The 19,784-nt window shown below is 53.4% G+C and overlaps 1 protein-coding gene across 2 annotated transcripts in view; it reads right to left on the bottom strand.

Annotated features, from left to right (window-relative positions):
- The window catches only part of RAB11FIP4 (RAB11 family interacting protein 4), a 149,349-nt gene continuing 129,565 nt past the window's right edge, over positions 1-19,784 (bottom strand). For both annotated transcript variants that reach the window (XM_015119012.3, XM_015119013.3), the window contains 11 exons: positions 16,858-17,052; positions 16,179-16,313; positions 15,841-15,876; positions 14,641-14,740; positions 14,261-14,364; positions 13,036-13,176; positions 10,348-10,429; positions 9,712-9,849; positions 9,477-9,635; positions 7,767-7,910; positions 1-6,619 (listed from right to left, as the gene is read on the bottom strand). In XM_015119012.3, the coding sequence (XP_014974498.3) occupies positions 6,503-6,619; positions 7,767-7,910; positions 9,477-9,635; positions 9,712-9,849; positions 10,348-10,429; positions 13,036-13,176; positions 14,261-14,364; positions 14,641-14,740; positions 15,841-15,876; positions 16,179-16,313; positions 16,858-17,052 (1,351 nt within the window). In that variant the 3' untranslated portion in view covers positions 1-6,502. The remainder of the gene's footprint in view (positions 6,620-7,766; positions 7,911-9,476; positions 9,636-9,711; positions 9,850-10,347; positions 10,430-13,035; positions 13,177-14,260; positions 14,365-14,640; positions 14,741-15,840; positions 15,877-16,178; positions 16,314-16,857; positions 17,053-19,784) is intronic.

Here is a 19,784-nt window from a genome sequence, read left to right as displayed (position 1 = left end):
GAGAAGAGCAAACTGTTTATTTACACCTTGGTCTGTACAGTACAGCTCCCCGGGAGGAGCCTGCCACCAACAGCCTGTTCCTTTTGAGGCAGAAGCAGGTTGGAGGCAAAGAGCTCGGACCCTGGACAGCCTCAGGGCCTCACCCCCGCTATCCCCTCCCTGGGGCCCACAGGGCAGGTCCCACCCCAGCCCTAAAGCTAAGCCTGTTTCCAGACAGGGCCTCCTGGGGCAAAAAAATCAAGTTGAATCCCAGAGTCAGAAGCCATCGAACAAACGCTTGGGCATGAGGCCACATGTGTAGTTCATTCCACGTAGGCCTCAGAAGACCCAGCCAAGAAAGTGGGAGGAGATGGAAGGGGGCCCACAGCTGTGAGTGAGTCCTCGGCAATGCACCGTCCGCTCCGTGACATCAGCCGGTATTTAATGGCACTCTGGTCTGAGCACCTCAGCAGACAAGGAAGGGCTGGGCAGGTATTCACAGCAGGCAAGGGCAGCAGCTAACGCCTCTTCCTTCGGCCCGAGTGGCGCCCGCAGCTGTTCTAGACACAGATATGGTGGCCTCAAGGCAGGCCTGGAACCACGGACAGGTCTTCCTCTGGGGGCAGAGATGGTACACGGAGTGGCTGCAGTCCCATGACATCTCTGCTGGGGCCACTCAGTGCCCCAGGTTAAAGAGTGATGCTGCCGGACATCGCCAACAATGCAGGAAAAGGTCTGTGGGAGAAGCTACTTTACACAAAGTTGCCCTTTTCTGGAATGCAAGGCTCCTAAACTAGCTGCAGGCTGGAGGAGGGACTAAGTGGGTCCTAGTCCCCCATGTTTAAGACAATAATGAAAGATTCTGTACAAAGTTACCAAGTCTACAGGCTGAGTGAGCCAAGGGTAGGTGGGGCCTGATCCTTGTGGATGAATGTGCCCGGGAGAGTTGGCCTCACCTGGGGGAGGCACGTGGAAAACGTACACATTTACAGGGCTCGGGAAAGGTCAGGGAGACGAGACTATGTAGAAAAGGAGGCAGTGGGTAATGTGGAAAATCCTGTACAGTGGCGATGGGGAAGAAAAGGCACAAGGACAAAGACCGCAAACCATGCAGAGGAAGACAGCCTGTGCAGCACAGCAAAGCGGATGGGCCCCAGCAGGAGGCAGGGTTACCCTGGGGACAACAGCACTTGGATCCTGCAGGAGACACGGCCTGGATGCCATCCCCAGCTGGTGGCTCCGGGGCAGACATCTCTACCTTACAGATGGGGAGAGGAGCAACCTATGAGGTCAGGGCAGGAAGGCCATATGGGAAACCTTGCCTGGTGAGCATGGTGGCATTATACTTCCCCAGGGTCTACACTTTTAGAAACAAATCTTTCTAGAAAGCAGCCTATTTTCTCTGGTGGGCAGCAGCGAATATGGCAGAAGGGCCTCGGAGTTGTCCTGCCATGCAGGTAGGGCAGGCTCCTGGTTCCAGCCTCTCCTGCTTCCTGCTGGCTGCTCCATTCACATGTGCACTCAGGGCAGGAAGTGAGGACCTGAAGGGTGCCTAGGATCAGCGCTCAAAGTCATCCACTGAATAAACGGCCCTTCTAACTTGAGGTCCCTTGGCGCAGCAGGCCTCCGTCTTACCAGCCAGCAGTGTCACCCTAGAGGGGATTCCCTGGGTCCCAACAGGAGGGCCAGAGTCTAGGAGAAAGGACTGTGGAGGATACCAGCACTGAGTCCTAGGTGGCCCCTTTCCTCAATCTAGAATCCACAATAGCCCTTGAAAAAGAGTCACTGTGGATCTGCCGGGCAACCAAAGTCATTTTCTTGGCATGGTGACCATGCAAAACTTTCCTGGTACGATCACATCTAAAGTTAGTGTTTGTTTTTTGAAAAATAAAGACAAGAGTTTCACCATGTTGCCCAGGCTGGTCTGGAACTCCTGAGCTCAGGCAATCCACTCGCCTTGGCCTCCCAAAGTGCTGGGATTACAGGTGCAAGCCACCGTGCCTGGCCTAGAGTTCGTTTTTAAGTTTAAATTTGCTAATGCACTAAACCCCACCACACACACAGGACATAGAAAGAAGGCTTCACTTCTCCCAGTTTCACCTGGCCCTGCTGGCCCCTGGAGGCTTCTGCTGGCTAAGTCCCCCACTGGAACCAAGAACCCGCACTTGCATCCCCCACCCCTACTCCCCTGAACACCAGCACTAGCGGACTAGCACCGGAGTGTCCAGTGTGTGAGGGGGATGCTGGTTTGGCTAACAGGGAAAGAGCTGGAACTCCCTTATCAACCCAGTCAGGAAACAGACCAGAGGCAAAACCCACAAAAAAATTATCTCCTCCTGCTTAGCTATGCAAATAGGTGGCAGCTGTTTCTGAGGCTGCTTTCAAGGGGACAGCCTCACCTGTCAGTTCCCTGCCGACTCTGTTCTACCTGCTCTTTGGAATGAGACTGTAGCCAGTATATCCCAACACATGCCACCCACTGACTCCAGGGCCACCAGGCCGAGGTCCTGCCCGCCCACTCTGGTCTGCTAACCTCCAGGTTGGTGAGAACAGTTGGATCCACCAGCTCCTGAAGGCATCTGGTCTCCCATCCTGCAGGCCAGGACCATTCAACAACATAACAGGAAAAGGTACCCTCCCAGCAAGAGTGCTTGCTGTCATTCAGCCATGGGCTTGACAAGCCCAACAGCCACTTTGACCAGTTTCTTCTACCTCTGGCCAATGACCTTCCAGGACAGGGAAGTCTCAACCTCGGGCTGCATATCATCACCTGGGGAGGTCTTTACATATCTGGATGCCTGGACCACACCCCCACCAATTCAATCCGAACCTCTGGCGGTTCAGCCCAGACAGCAGAAGCTTAGAAATCTCCCAAGGTATTTCCAATACACAGCCAAAGCTGAGCCCACTGTTCTAGGCCCTCATGCAGGTTCCTGAGCTTTGTGTTTTTTCATTTTTAACTTTTGGTAGAGACAAGGTATCACTGTGTTGCCCAGGCTGGTTTAGGACTCCTGAGCTCAAGCGATCCGCCTGCCACTGCCTCCCAAGTGCTAGGATTACAGGCGTGAGCCACTGTTCTGGCCTGTTCATGTTTTAAATAGGTCAGAAATAGTCACGAAAAGGAATTTCTCTGTGACAGTTCGCAAAGAAATATACCAGTTTAAAATAAAATGACCTAGGATTAACTCTGGCCAATTCAAAGTTAAAAGAAAAAAAACATTTTTACTAGAACTTTCTTAAAGCCTCTCACCGCACAGGGACTTGCTGAACCAGGAGGCACTTCATTTTCTAGCAGATAATGTATACAAAGCTCACTCCTGGTTCAGTTCATTTTGCGTGACTTCCAACTGAACACCAGGGCAGCTCAGGGCCATGTAAAATCTGAGTCTACTACAGAAACCCTCGCCCCACCCAAAAAACACCTCTAGATTTCAGATAAGTTACTGCTAATCCCTACTTGGTAGGGTTGCCAGGTTTAGCAAAACAATAAAAACAAACAAACAAAAAAAAACCCCAAGTAGGACACGCAATTAAATTGGAATTACCTGAGCAGCTCTTTACAAAATTCCATGCCTGGGTCACACCCACAACAATTAAACCGGAATGTCTGAGGACTCAGTCTCATCATCAGAATTTTTCAAATCTCCGCATTTCAAATATGTCCTGGCCAGCCAGGCATGGTGGCTCGTGCCTGTAATCCCAGTGCTTTCGGAGGCTGAGGCGGGAGGGTCACTTGAGGCCAGCAGCTCAAGTGAGGCAACACAGTGAGACCCTGTCTCTACAAAAAATAAGAAAAATTAGCTGGGCGTGGTGGTGCATGCCTGTAGTCCCAGCTACTGAGGCAGTTAAGGCAGGAGGATCACTTGAGCCTGGGAGTTCAAAGTTATGGTGAGCTATGACCATACCACTACACTCCAGCCTGGGCAACAGAGCAAGATCCTATCTCTAAAAATAACATCTGTCCCAAGTACAGATGTTCATTCTAAAATTGTCTATCTGAAGTACAGATGTTCATTCTAAAATTATTTGTCTATCTGAAGTACAGATGTTCATTCTAAAATTATTTGTCTATCTGAAATTCAAACTTAACTAGGCATCCTGTCTACTACCTTGCAGCCCCACTACTGAGGTGTAAGGGCAGAAACAAAGATCAAGCTCCATCCCTACCACCAAGGGCTCTGGGACCTGCCAGGGGCTGTGGAGCTGGGACCCTTGGGGCATCTGCCCCCTCAAGCTAGCTTTTGAGCCCAGAAGAATATTTTTACAAACATATGTGATCTTTAAAAGCCAAGCAGACAGGCCAGGTTTTACAAGAAATGTATTCTGGCTGAAGAGAGTAAGGTTGGACTTGAGGTGTGTGTGAGCTGGAATTCAGCCCCCCATCTAAAAGCCAGTCCTGTTCCAGAGGCCCCTCTGGCGCTGTCCCAGGGGCCTTTTGGACTCCAGCCGCCTCCTGGAGCCTGTTCCCACGGCGCCCCCTAGAGGGAGGAGCCTGAAGCACACCCCAGGCTGCCAGCTGCTTCCGCCCGCCTTTCCCATGGCAGATTCCTTCCCACGTTGTGACTCAGGCTGTGGAACCCAGGCCTCTGCAGCCTTCTCTGAAATTCCAGTGCAGCCAAAGAGTAGATAACATTTTACATAGAAAATACTCAACCCTGGGGCAAGGCCCCCACGCACCAGTACTCCTTCGACCTAACACCCAGGCCAAAGCTATGTCAGGATCTGTCTTGTTCCTTTCAGCCATGGCCATTGCTTCCTATTGGCAAATTCTCAAGAGACCCTCTCCTCATGCCTTCTTCCACTGCCTCTTTGCAGACCCTTGGGGGAGCCCAAGGAGACCCGCATCCTAAGGGGCTGAGAAACTCCAGAAGACCGACTGCCTAGCCTAGTCTTCCCGGTGTGGGTGGCTCCAAAGTCTTGGATCAGACCAATGCAACCCCATTATTTGCAGCATGAAACTAATCCCCAACATAGGATTCAAAAGAAGCCACAAGATCCAACAAATGCAAAGGCTGATTAGAATGGAATTGAAGGTTGGTCCTGGCCACAGCCCTGTCTTTGTCATGCAGGGTTCACACCCAAGTCCCCAGATCCCCTCTCCTCACCGTCACTGCCCTTTCTTTCTGTGTCTCCCCTTCCACTGTCCTTCCCAACATGCCCAAACCTTCCTTCTCATACTATAAGATGTGCTGAAGAAAACAAGAAACTGCAGGGGGGAAAATAAGACCACACACGTTTATATATATTTGGATTAAGAAAATGAATCACAAGCCATATAAAATTGAGATAAATCGGAAAACTCTAAGGTAAGTACCATGTCTATTCCCAGCTGCCTAGAACAAAAGATCCATTAAAAATCCATGGCGTGAATTTCCACCATGGATCGGAAGGATGGAAGACTAAGGTTTTCCTGCAACTTTCCCAACCACCTCCCACCAGTGCAGCGAGGGCTCCCATGACTGAGAACCAAATACAGGTGTGTTTCTAAATGCTGGAACGAAGCGGTCTTGCTGCCACATGAGTGGAGCCCGGAGCTCAGATTCTGAAATCCAAACCCAGGCCTGCCATCACCAGGCTGTGTGGAGAATGAAGACAGGAAGCCAGGCAGATGGTCTCTCCATGCATCCATCTTAACATGCAGCCATGGGAAGGAAACTGGGATGGGAGTTGTGTTCCTCCCCAAAACTCATTTCTTTGGTTGCCAGATGTCAACTCCTGCCTTAGACATCCCATCCCAAACTCTCTTTCTCCTTCGTTTTTATCCCTTCATGTTACACCCAGTGAATGCTGCTTCATTGTCTTAAAACCGAAACAGAAACGGGGAGGTAGGTAGCACGGATGGGGAGTGCATGAACTCTACAGAATGAGGGTGCCCTGCACTAGCTCCTCTGAAACCTGAGTCCTCTGTTCACTCTGCACACACATCACAGAGGGCTGCCGGCCGGCGGCCAAGGCCTTTGGTGAGGGCCCCATCTCGTGGACCCTCCAGATGCCCCTTCATCCTCTCTGAGCTTGAACACCGGGGCTTGAAAGGTGGCCAAAGAGCTGGCGAGGACACAAATATGGGGCATTCGAACTCCTAGGAAAGATCACAATTTTGCTCCCACGCCCAGGGGACTAGGAGTGGGGTGAAAGCCCATCGTACTACAGCGAATGTGGATCATTATCCCCAGAGGTAGAATCATTTTACCCAGTACCAGAAACACAAGCTTCCAGTTCTTGTTTTTACAGTAACTCCTGATAGCAGACCTTGCCCCCTCCCACTTCCAGTACCCTCCGCCCCTTGCAAAGGGGCCACAAAGTGCATGCACGGCTAACCGTGTGGATGCTGCCCATAGCCATGGCCACTCACCCCTCGCTCGTGTGCACAGCCTCCCCACATATATACACAGGTACACGTAATGCATGGTGGCCAGAGAGACATTTACAGTGAGTGTGAGGCCCGGCTTAGGCCTGCATCCTTGGGCAGGGTCTGCCCCTTGGTTCCAGGGTCCTAAGGCTGCTCTGCAGCCAGCCCCGTGCCTTAGTGTTTTATCTCGAGGATGGAAGGGTTGTGGTCCAGGATGGCGAGGATAATCTTGTCCATGTACTGCCTCAGCCGGAAGTTGATCTCCTCCTGCTCCTTGAGGGCTTCCATTAGCTGAAGGAAATGGGAAAGATAGGTCAGTGGCTGGGCCTGGGATGGGGTGCAGGCAGAGTCCAGATTCCCAGGCTTGTCGCAGGCCAGTGCCTAACGACACAGGGCATCAGGAGACCCTGGGCAAGGCGGGCCCCAGGGCAGCCTCAGCATTTGGATGCCAGGACGAGAGTCGAAGTGGCTCAGCCCCTAGTATTACCTATGCAGGTGCCCAGGCCCCACCCCCAGAGATTCCAATGTGATCAGTTTGTAGAGGGGGCCCAGGTGTGGGTAATCTTTCGTAAAAGTAGAGAACATGGGCCAGTCATTTAAAATCAAGACTGACAAAGTCCCAGGGCCCCTAAGACTCCAAAGGGGAGCTGTCTCCTGCCTGGACACCTCTTCCCACCCCCAGCCCCACACTGCTCTTCTCCAGGACAGTGTTCTTTTGGACACTGCTGACATGCTGCCTCTGCCCTGGGGCTGGGGCCCAGCTCACCTGGGAGCTCTTTGAGGACAGAGGTCAGTTCATCACCCCGTGTCCCAGACAGAGGGTAAGGCTCAGTGACAGTGTCTTACAATTCCTGTTCAAATGCAGCCAGGGCATTCTGGAGGCCCGGCCTTTCATAAGCACACTCTGGTGTGGCAGGAAGGGTAGGCTTTGGCTCTGGAGAGAGCTGGGTCCCTCTCCCTCCCTAGCTGGGTGGTCCTGGGTTCCACCTTCCCAGCTTGGAATGTGGAGCTGTTCCTAAAGCTTCCGAGTCATCAGGAGGTTCAGTGAAAACACATCACAGAAGCAGCAGGTGCTGGAGAAATGCTAATGTCCTCTCCCTCTGGGTTGGGAAGAGTGGGAGTGATAGCCTAACCCAGAGTCATGGCTTGATCCACTCAGCTGGCTCTGTTGGCACTTTTCTGGCAGACCTAAGACTCCCACGGCACTCTGAACCAAACCTGCACTCCTTCCAGCACAGGCAGAACTCAGAGCTGACTTGACTTCTCCAGCAGCCCCCTCCCCTGCTCACGGCTTTGCCCTCTGTCATGTGGGATAGTTGTAGATGGGACTCTCTGCCAAGCCCTGGCCTGGTTTTCTCACTCTGGGCAGGCGGGGGCTGGGAGAAGGAATTACAGAGGAGCGGCCAGGCCCCAAAGCAAGAGCCAGTGATGTGGTTACCTCATCACGCGAGGCAGTGTCTATCTCCGCAGCCAGAGACTGGGCTTTAGTCTGGGCAGCAAAGAGGTTTTTTGCTTCGTAGAGGCTGAGGCTCAAGATCTGCCCATTCAAGTCATCATTCTGATCCCGCAGCTTATAATTCTCCTACAGAGAGAAGGACAAAAGTGACGTCAACCCCAAGAAGCATCCACAGCCCACTGGAACCCACTTCTCCACATCCACCATCCCCGACCCGCCGCCAGCGCCATTCCCACAGGTATGCATCACGGCCAGTTCAAGGGGCCATAGATATTGCAGCCTTTGCCAGGCGCTAGGGAGTAAGAGGGCTGGGTCCTGGTCCAGGGGCCCGGCGTCCTGGGAGTGCACAGGGTTTGTGGAGGAGTTATAGCCCTGCTCAGAGCAGCCAAGGCTCCTGGCCATCCCTTCCTCCCTGGGCCCTGCGTAGGGACACCACCCACCCAGCAGCCCGGCCTCCAACACTGGCCCTTGCCGAAGGAAGTGATGCTCTGGGCTCTCTGGGCAGGCCGGCCAGCTCATTTCCTTGGCTCCCCGGCAGCCATGCTCTGAACCCTGCTTGGCTGGAGTTGTCCCAGGCAGACCCACCCAGATACCATGCACCAGTCTCACGTGCCAGCTTTTGCCTAAAGAGCCCTAATGCTCACACCTGGGACCCTGGGCGCCCCACCCCTAGACTAGGAGAAGGGCTGGGGTTTTAGGACTTCTGTGAGAGCACAGCCACCAGTCCCTTTGTCCCCAGTGGAACAAACTCAGAAGGATAATTTATGCTGCAGGCTCTTCCACCTGCAGGGTCAGGCAGAGCTGACACTTCAACCAGCACCACCTGGCCACTGCCTCCTCCTGATCCACTCCCCCACCCAATGCTCTTTAGCTAAGGCAGTGCTCCTTGAACTGCAATCTTCTGGCTAGGCACAGTGGCTCATTCCTGTAATCCCAACACTTTCAAAGGCTAAGGGCGGGAGGATCCCTTGAGCCCAGGAGTTCAAGCCTGGGCAATATAGGGAGACCCCATCTCTACAAATACATAAATAAATAAATTAGCCAGGTGTGGTGGCGCTCTCCTGTAGTCCTAACTGCTTGAGAGGCTGAGGCAGGAGAACTGCTTGAGCCCAGGAATTTGACGCCGCAGTGAGCTGTGATCACACTACTGCCCTCCAGCCTGGGCAACACAGTGAGACCCTGCCTCAAAAAACAAAAACAACACTAGCTGGGCATGGTGGTGGGTGCCTGTAGTCCTAGCTATGTGGGAGACTGAGGCAGGAATATCACCTGAGCCCAGGAATTCAAGGCTGCAGTGAGCGATGACTGTGCCAAAACACTCCAGCCTGGGTATCAGGAAGACCCTGTCTCTTTAAAAAAAAAAAAAAAAGGAACCTTGACCTCAGGGTCTACTTCTGAGAGAACCCAATGCCAGCGGGCACTGTACTGCAGCTGGGTATAGTCTCATCCTCCACCCTGAGCACCAAGGCAGACAGCAGTGTCTATTTCTTTATATGGATATAAGGGGGAGATCTGCAGATCGATTTTCCTGACTGTGAAATGGGACAGCCAGCCCTGACAAACAGGTTGCTGAGAAGCAGACAGGCAGTGCTGCTACAGCTCTGGGCTCCCCTGTCACAGATCCTGCATAGGAAACCCAGGCGGTGGCCCCAGCCACCCCGCCCCACTGGACACAGAGACTGCTAGAACCACCTGCTTGAGCCGCTTGACCTCGTGCTCGAGCTCCACCTCGCGGGCCCTGGCATTGAACTCGCCTAGGCCAGAGGAGGCATTGCGGCCCCTTCCTGGCCGCTCGCAGTCCAGCTTGTACATCTGCAGGTGCTCCAGCTCCTTCCGCAAGTCCTCGATGAGCTGCGAGGGAGAGAGGCAGGTTGGCAGGAGCAGGGACGCTGGAAGGAGCCCTGGTGCCTGCTGGCCTGGGACCCACCTCCTGCGTCGCCTCCCGCTCCTTCTGGAACTCGAGGCGGTTCTGCCGCAGCTTGTCCATCATGCGCTTGTACAGGTCCATCTCATCTTTGAGCCGCAGGCTGGTGTCCTCCAGACGGTCAGACATGCGCTGCCGCTCCTGGAGCAGGGAGACCCGGTCGGGGAAGGAGAGTTTCCAGAGAGGGGCTCACTATGTCCAGGGGTATCCCTGGGGTCTGGTCAGACATCTTCACAAGGCAGATGCACAGTGAAACCAGCTCCCTCAGACGGAGCCCTGAGTCTTGGCTTACAGAAACGGCCAGAGCCCCAATGATTCTAGAAACACAACTAAAAACCTCAGGCCTCTGAAGTCCTTCAACAATGCTAGATGCAACCTGAATTGAAGGTATTAGCCCAAATAGAAACTAACCTCTTTCTAAAACTGTAATTCTTCTCCATTGTATAAAGTAATAAATACATTCACTGTAAAAACCTTGGAAAATCAGAAATACAGAAACACAAGTTGTTATTCACTTTTTTTGCATTTCTTAGGGGGTAGGGCATTTGTTTAGAATTTCAGGAGCAATAAACTAAAGGCCCCCGATGGCCAGCCCTCCCCCTCTGGGAGTTTGGCCCCAAGCCTGGATCTGCTACTCACCTCGTCCAGTTTCTCTGTTTGAGACTTGAGCCGAGTCACTGTTGTTCTAAGCTCTGTATTTTCTTCCTCTAACTGCTGCACCCTGGGGAAAGGAGAAAGACAAATCTCAGAAACCTGGAATGGAGACTATCTGATAAGGGCCTGCCAGTCTGCAGTGATTCTCTGCTTCCTCCAAGAGGGAAGATACCAGAAACCAACTGAGAGAAAGAATATGCTTATTATGTCAAAGACAATTTAGCCGTGAGCTTCCTATCAGCCAAAGCAAAATAGTAAGGATACTAAATTATTATTGTTCTTATTTTTTCTTTTTTTTTTTTTTGAGACAGAGTCCTGCTGTGTCGCCCAGGCTGGAGTGAGGTGGCACAATCTCAGCTCACAGCAACCTCTGCCTTCCTGGCTCAAGCAATTCTTGTGCCTCAGCCTCCTGAATAGCTGGGATTACAAGCGTGCACCACCATGCCTAGCTAATTTTTGTATTTTTAGTAGAGATGGGTTTTGCCATGTTGGCCAGGCTGGTCTCAAACTCCTGGCCTCACATGATCTGCCCGCCTTGGCCTCCCAAAGTGTTGGGATTACAAGAGTGAGCCACCACACGTGGCCTTTATTTTTCCAATAAGTGGAAACATTCATTAGAGTAGGAACGCAGATTCTGTTTGTATGCATCCTTCAGATCCTCAAACAACATGGGGATGTTTTTCTGCTAGATGGAGAAACAGTCCTCTTGTGGCTTCTGCGACTGGGCCCTCCTGTTAGACTCTGTAACTGGAAGGCAGTGATCATATTGGCTTTTCATTCCCTGCCAACACCATCTCATCCAGGGCTCTTCTCTGAGCGCTCACTGCACCTGCCTCTGATGACCACAGGTATGGGCTCTGACAGTAATAATCCTCTGTGTTAGCATTCACACAGGAATTCCACAAAGGGAATCCTAAAGGGATTCCACAAGAAGACAGAGCCTGGGTGTTCAGGTCTGTTTTTGTTTGTTTGTTTGTTTGTTTTGAGACGGAGTCTCAGTGGCATGATCTCAGCTCACGGCAACCTCTGCCTCCCAGGTTCAAGCGATTCTCCTGCCTTAGCCTCCTGAGCAGCTGGGACTATAGGCACGCACCACCATGCCTGGCTAATTTTTGTATTTTTAGTAGAAATAGGGTTTCACCATGTTGGCCAGGATGGTCTCAATCTCCTGACCTCATGATCCACCTGCCTCGGCCTCCCAAAGTGTTGGGATTACAGGCATGAGCCACTGTGCCCAGTCTCAGGTCGCTTTTAAATGGTCCGAGAACAGGTGCAGGTGAGTTGGGCCGTCGGTGGCACCAGAACCGAGCAGGGTCACTTCTGGCACCGATTCCTGCAGACCGTCTTGTTCTCAACCTACCACCTCCCCATCACATCCTCTTTCCTGGAAGGATGGCTTCTGGGCCTCCACTGCCCTCTGGGCTCCAGAGAGGAATGCAGCCCCACCACCCGCAAGTGGCCCCGAGCTGGTGGAAGTGGTAGGGAAGCAAGCATAGGGCAGGACTCTGGGAACACCACTCGGATATTTTACATGAATAGCGCCCCTGGAGCTGTGCGAGGGGCACATGTTAGGAGATAGTTCCCAAGGGCTGGCTTTCTGTGCTTTGTCCTGTGGCCCAGGTTCACACTGTCTTTTACCACCTCCCGTGTCCCAGCCACCTCTCTTGGGCCAGCTGCCAGAGGCGGGCTGAGTGAGAGCAGTCACCCTTAACCAAGCACCAGCCTCCAGAAACAGATGCAAAACAGCAGCTTCTAGAACAGAGTCAAAATGTAAAATGAACCCCTGGTGGGTAACTTAGCAAAACAGGTCTCAGATACCGGGGAGTTGGCAAGTCTCCTCACCAAACGGCACAGGGGCAGGGACACAGGGGCAGGGAGGTACCTGCCTGAGAGCCCAACTCCCAGTCATTTGCTCAGCAGCCCACCAGCCACCACGTGGGGCTCGGCAACTCTGGGAAGCCTCAGCATGGAGACTGGGGCCTCAGGGGGCCTGAGGAGTGCCGGGGCAGTTGTCCTCTCTGCCAGAAGCCCAGGCGGCCTCCTCGGCCTCGGACAAGGGCCGCAAAGGGGCTTCATCACAGAGGCATCATCATAGCCCTCACCTATGGGAAGGGTCTGGACTGACATCAGCTCACCCACCCACACAGCCGCTCTGTGGGGCACACAGGGAGGTGACCCAATACGTCCAAGGCCATGGAGCTAACGGGAGACCAACCCAGATCCCTGGCCCCAGGCTGCTCCTTGTCCTGCCTGCCTCACATTCCAATGGTGAAGCCACAGGTACACGCAAGGAACAGGAGCCGGGTTTTCCATTTACCTTGGCCCTGGGGCTCTGGCTCAGTCCCTCAGGGGTCAGGGGAGAATCTGACAGCAGGGGGCGCTCTAGGCCTGGACATTAGACCCAGCCCAGGCCCTTTACTCATTGACATATGTGTAGTTCGCATTACCAAATGTGAGCCACGCTCCTGGGAACATTCTTTAGCGAACTTTCTGAAGAGCATATGCCTCTGTGTTTCTCGTGGTATGAAAGTGGAACTGTTACTACTGGGAAGGCTCAAGAAGCTGCCCCTCAGCCTCAGCTTCCCATCTATAAAATGGGGATAGTGCCTATCCCACAGGGCTGCCCCAGGGCAGGGGATCCCTCTGAGGGAGGGGCTCAGTGGAGGGGCCCACCTGGCATTGAGCAGCTCCACCTCGGTGGCCTTCTCCCTCTCCAGCTTGCTGTAGGCCTCGCGGTGGCGCCGCGCCTCCTCCTCCAGCGCCTGCTCGGCTGTGGTCTCCTGATCCTTCACCATCTCCTCCAGCTCATGCACCCTGAGGACAGCGCAAGGGGCAAGCTCTTGGGGCCTGCACTATTTCACCCCAACCCAGGCTGTGGCACCGGGAACCCTGGGCCCTAAGACCCTGAGTCACTGGCATGCCCACCGAGGGTGTGTGGGCCAGTAGCTTTCGGAGAGATGAACAGGGACACCACATATCTAGAGGGGGTGCTGGTCATGCATGCCATGAAGGAACAGCCCTGGCAGTCAGAAGGTGGGGCGCTCAGGGCAGCACAGGGAGGGACCACCCACCCCAGTCCCTGCAGCCACACCTGGCTGGAAGCACTCAGGCCTCACCTCTACTTTTTGTACTAATCCGTCCCGGCCACCCCTCTGATTAATAATTCAGCTTATTGGGCATCTTGACTCCCAAAATAGGCACATCCCGGCCAGTGGCCTGAAGTCTGCCCCAGACCTGGGACAGGGCCAGGGGCACGTAGACGTGAGCACCCCAGTGACAGCCTGGTTGGTATTTTGGTCTGGGGTACGTCTCACTGGCAACAGCCCCTCCACCAGGCTGACCTTCTGGGGTGTACAGAAGGGCCCAAGATGGGCCCTGTGACAAGTTAGAGGACCGAACCCCTGGCCAGGGTATGTCCCCCAAGGGTCATGCCATCGGTGAGGACAACTAAACCCTGCATTCACCACTGCAGACGGCATCAGGAACGGCAGGCTCAGGGGACCTCCAGCAGCAGCAGTGCTGGACCCTTCCCACCGCCCAGCTCACACTGGCCTGTCCCCTGCAGAGCTTGTCCCTAGGCAGGGACATCAGGCTCCTGTCACTGTATGAGAGACAGTGGATCCCCACTCCCATCTTGGACCAGCCCTGTGGCTGCAGACCTCAGGGGTGGAATCCATCTGGCCTAAAGCCAAGGTCGAGCTCCAACCTGTCTCCCTGTCCCTAAGGTCCTGTCCTGGGCACCACATGTGGGCAGGGCCACGTGACAAGAGGCTGATGCATCACAGACCCTCAGAGCTGCAAAGGCATGAGGCTGCCTCCTCCTGGAGGTCTCAGCAAGAAGGACCCCCCTTTGTTTCCCAGAGTCACAGCCAAGCCCCCAGCGCCCTGCCTCCCTGACCTGTGCACCAGCTGCGTGTTCTCTTGCTTCAGCTTGCTCTTCAGGTCCCCATTGGTCAGGCTGTCATTCTCCAGCTCTGTCACCTTCTTTTCCAGGAAGCTTACCTGCAGCAGGGGGCAGGGGTTGGGTGGAGAAGACCCCCGAGGCCACAGAACCGAGAACCTCGATGCCGTGAGGTTCATGAGCAGGACCTCCAAACCACCATGTACCGACAACAGTCATGTGTGGGGTGAGCGGCAGGGAACACACCAGGGCCACCTATCCCCAATTCCTGGGCAGGCACAGGGTCTTCCAAGTCCCCAGACAGTAGCCCGAGCACACCCCACCTCCCCTGGGAGCAGGCACGCATTCAGTCCCTTCTCCAGCCACCCGGGGCCCACCTTCTCTGTGATGTCATTGTCACAGGAGTCAATGCTGTCCCGGAACAGGTCTTCGGTGCTGCCGTTGCTGCTGCTGAAGTTGCTGCTGTGCATGAGCTGCCTGCAGGGGTGGGGAGAGGGCGTCTGGCTGCAGGGGCCTTCCAGAGACAGGGGCCAACTCAGGCTACTGGCTAGGCTAGCATCCAGTACCCCAGGGGATCTGCCCCTTTAAGGAGGCCGCCCTCACTCAGCCTGAGACGGAGAGTGTTGCCAATCCCAGCAGATCATCCAGCCCAGAGGATGGCAAATGGGCTGTACAGACCCCCTGGGTTCCCTGGCAGACACAGTCAAAGAGGCACAGCTTCTCCTGCGGCCTCAGAGCCCTCTTCACGCCAGCAGGCTGACCTGCAGCTACCCAGTGACCTGAGCTGGCACGTGAGCCCGCTCCTCTTCCAGTGGGGAAGCCCCTGAGGAGGTAGTCCAGCTCCATGGCCCTGGCAGAGGCTTGAGCCTCTCCACCAAGCTGGCTCCTGCTACATCTCTGGGAACTCTGGGGGATGGCAAAGGCAGAGAATTCACCAGGCCTTGCAGAGCAGTGAGCTGGGGTGGGACTGGGCCTGGTGAGCTAACCCGTGCCTGAGGCAAAATCCAGCTGCCACCCCCAGTGACATCCCCTTCCAGCTCCCTAACAGGCAGCAGCCAGGGTCTCTGCCAAGAGGCCAACCCACCTAGCTCCTGAGCCCTTGCTGCCAGCTCCCAAAGCCCCGAGTGTGGACCTGGGGCCACACTAAGCTGCTGCAGGACTTAATCAGAGCAAAGTGACCAGCCCTGATGGCACACGCTCATGTCCAGATCCCCACCTGCAGGAAACCCGGGGTCTCTTTATTGAGTATGGCTGCCAACTCCAAGAGGGGGGAAGGGCACTGAACGCTGTGGGGTGCTCTGTCTCTCTCAGGGCATCCCTGGCGTGCCTGCCTGAAGTCGAGGTGACCTAGGATTTGAAGAAGGGACAAGGGGTGGGGAGAGGGCAGGGAGGAGCTGGCCCCTGTTTTTCAGAAGTGGACGCTGCCCTGGCTGCACTGCCCTGGGATGGCCTCATTCCCCTCTGCTCTCTCAGCCACATGCGGGCACCAGCTGAGTCTGGGCTGCTGGCAGGGAGCCCCGGCCAGTGGGCAGCATGGGGACAGCACTCAATTTGCCCTCCCCTGAGGCGGGCCTTACCGTCCAAAGGCTGTACTGGAGATCTTTCTGTTAGGGCTAGAGAGAGAGGAAACAGTCATTGAACAGAGGGGCTTAGTCCATTCCCTTACTCTGTCCCAGCTGTAAGACACAAAAGTGCAGGACAAGGCCCTTCCCTCCCACTCAAAGGAATTCACTAGTCAGCTTGGTCCTGAGAAGAAACAGCCTGATTTCCTGTGGCAGCAAAAGCCCCTGGATCAACCCTCCTCTGAGAACTCTCATCTGCCCAGAGAGCAGGGGTCGCCATGCCTGTAGCTTCTCCCTCCAGGCCCTGCTCTGGCTCCCTGGCCTCCCGCTCCCGGGCTGGGCCCAGGTCTCACCTATTGGCCTTCAGGTTTTTCAGTCGGGCTTCCAAGTCATTGAGCAGGTTGATTTTCTTGCAGCATTGAGAGCAGTAAACATCTAGCAATTCGCTGTTGTACACGTGCCGCATTTTCCTAGGCGTCTGCCCCGCACTGGTTCACGAGGGAAAGGAATCACCACCTTAATTGCTGTCCAGTCTGGTGCCCTATGCCACCCTGCTGAGCTGACTTTACTTGAGTCCCCAGTACCTTTGAACCTTGTTAGGGAGAGGGGCAGGGAGTGGAAGTATAGCAACAGATCATCCCTTCTCCAACACGCTCAAAGAGAAGCCAGTGATGCATACCCATTTAACAGCTAAGGCAAACTGAGAAAGTGGTGACTCAGGTGGGTGAGAAGGGATCACAGAGGGTCACTTGGAAGGACCCTTCAACACTGAGGCTCTAGGACACAAGACGACACAGAGCCCCATGGCCCCCAGTGTGCAGCCTCCTAGGTCATTTAATTCAGGAGGAACTTCTGACCCCTAATCAGGGTGCAAAGGTAGCAACCCCAAGCCCCAGGAACAGAACTCATGTAGCTTAGGACAAAGGAAAAGGGGCCAGCTCAGGACTCGACCCCCGCCCCGACCCCCTAGGATGTGCTCAGATTGGTTCTGCAACTTTTGACCCCAAATGACATCCCTGACCAAGGGGCCACCTGGAAGACACTGAAGACCCCAGGTCCGAGTAGACGTTGGTCCTGGTCTCATCATCGGGGCAAGGGCTGCTGGGGGCGCAGTCCACGTCGTCACCCTCCCCGTAGTCTTCAAACTGCTCCTCATTGCTGATAAGTGAGGTGGTGGAGTGTGTAGAAAGGTCTGAGGTCGTCATGGATGGAGTGTGGACCAGGGACCTGAGGGTCCGAAAGCACCCAAGTCAGAGGAGGACTCACGGGTCCCCAGCCACAGCCTGCGGTAGGGAAACTGAGTAGGCATTTCCCTTTAATTCGCACTACCAATTAAGTTTGTTTGTTTGTTTGTTTGTTTGTTTGTTTGGAGATGGAGTCTTGCTCTGTCACCCAAGCTGGAGTGGAGTGGCGCAATCTCGACTCACTGCAAGCTCCGCCGCCCGGGTTCATGCCATTCTCCTGTCTCAGCCTCCTAAGTAGCTGGGACTACAGGCGCCCACCACCACGCCTGGCTAAGTTTTTGTATTTTTAGTAGAGACGGGGTTTCACTGTGTTAGCCAGGATGGTCTCGATCTCCTGACCTCATGATCCACCTGCCTTGGCCTCCCAAGTGCTGGGATTACAGGCGTGAGCCACCGCGCCCAGCCTACCGATTAAGTTTGTGCTTCTCGACCTGGTAAGTACATTTCACGGACCCTATCTAAAGGGAAACATCTCACCACAGAAATCATCTCTGCAGTTCAAACCAGTTCTACCCATGCTACCCCAGAGGAGCAAAACACTGCTTACAACCTAACTGTCTAGCTACAGCTAGACCAAATTATAATTATTAAATTATAATGGGAGTAAATTATTAAATTGCAGAACATCAAACAGTTGTTGAAAGGTTAAAACACGTGGAGTAGTGGCCGGGCGCGGTGGCTCATGCCTGAAATCCCAGCACTTTGGAAGGCCGAAGCGGGTGGATCACAAGGTCAGGAGATCAAGACCATCCTGGCTAACATGGTGAAACCCCGCCTCTACTAAAAATACAAAAAAATTAGCCGGGCGTCGTGGCGGGCACCTGTAGTCACAGCTATTTGGGAGGCTGCGGCAGGAGAATGGCGTGAACCCGGGAGGCAGAGCTTGCAGTGAGCTGAGATCGCGCCACTGCACTCCAGCCTGGGCGACAGAGTGAGGCTTCATCTCAAAAAAAAAAAAAAGAAAAAAAAATTCAGAGTAGCTGCTCTCCCTATGTAGCAGCCATTCTTTTATTCCTTTATTTCCTTAATAAACTTGCTTTCACTTAATGAAGGAAAAAAAAAAAAAACCCAAACATTGAGAGTAATATAGAAAATGAATATAATGGATCTAAAATTTTAGATACTGTAAGACTGAGTATGATCGTCCCTTGGTATCCAAAAGAGATTTGTTCCAGGACCCCCTGTGGACACCAAAATCTGAGGATGCTCAAGTCCCAGATATGAAATGGCATAGTATTCACATACAACCTATGCATATCCTCCTGTGTACTCAAAATCATCTCTAGATTACTTATAATACCTAATGCAATGTAAATGCTATGGAAATAGTTGTTACACTGTGTTGTTTTTTTGTAAGTTTGTCTTCTTTTTTTTTTTTTTTTGGAGACAGAATCTCGCTTTGTCGCCTGGCTGGAGTGCAGTGGTGCAACCTCTGCCTTCCAGGTTCTAGTCACTCACCTGCCTCAGCCTCCTGAGTAGCTGGGAGTAGCCTCCTCCTGCCACCACACACAGCTCATTTTGTATTTTTAGTAGAGATGGGGTTTTTGTCATGTTGGCCAGGCTGGTCTCAAATTCCTGGCCTCCGGTGATCTGCCCGCCTCAGCCTCCCAAAGTGCTAGGATTACAAGGCTGCTCCCAGAAAGCAGCACGGCCCCTCTCTCCATCCACAGCCCCAAAGGACCCCACCAAGAACATGGGGACTCTGAGAACCACTTGACTTTGAGAAATCCTGCATTGAGATGTACTAGGTTGAACCTCATGAATTACTTTTTTTTTTTGAAGATGGAAATGATTAAAAGTTGTCAATTTCATGTGGTTCAACCAACACGGGAACCCCTCTCTTCCCTTTCCATGTCCCTGCAGCAGCTGTAACCATCACCTTCTGGTAAGGGGTTGCCACTTGCAATCCCCTCGGCTTCCTCAGGCCCAATGGTGGCAGCTTCCCACCACCCCACAGCACTGTATCCCTCAAGAGACTTGGTGAGGGCTGAGATGGAAGGGAGTCCTTCCTGCCAAAACCAAAGTTAAAGATGAAACTGCTTCACTGGGAAGTCACTTAAGTCTTAATGTTGTTTTTAAATAACATTTCTGATTATGGGAATACATGCTCAATATAGAAAATATAGCAGAATAGATGGGAGGTAATTAAAATGATCAATTGGCCAGGCACAGTGGCTCGTGCCTGTAATCCCAGCACTTTGGGAGGCCGAGGCAGGTGGATCACAAGGTCAGGAGATCGAGACCATCCTGGCCAACATGGTGAAACCCCATCTCTACTAAAAATACAAAAAATTAGCCAGGCATGGTGGCAGGCACCTGTAGTCCCAGCTACTGGGGAGGCTGAAGCAGGATAATCGCTTGAACCTGGGAGGCGGAGCTTGCAGTGAGCTGAGATCATACCACTGCACTCCAGCCTGGGTGACAGAGTAAGAGTCTGTTTCCAAAAAAAAAAAAAAAAAATCATCCCACCATACATAAATAACTGCTTAATTTTCCAGATTAATTTTTTCTAGGCATTTCCTAACACATATATCTATGTTTTGTTTTTTTAAGAGATGGGGTCTTGCTAAGTTGCCCAGGCTGGAGTGCAGTGACTACTCACTGGTGTGATCCCACTACTGATCAGCACTCAAGTTTTGATCTGCTCTATTTCTGACCTGGGCCAGTTCATCCCTCCTTAGGCAACCTGGTGGTGCCCCACTCCCAGGAGGTCAC

Source organism: Macaca mulatta, chromosome 16 (genome assembly GCF_049350105.2).
Source record: "Macaca mulatta isolate MMU2019108-1 chromosome 16, T2T-MMU8v2.0, whole genome shotgun sequence".
Lineage (NCBI taxonomy): Eukaryota > Metazoa > Chordata > Mammalia > Primates > Cercopithecidae > Macaca > Macaca mulatta.
Note: the sequence above shows the minus strand (reverse complement) of the source record. Positions and strands in the feature narration are given on the sequence as shown.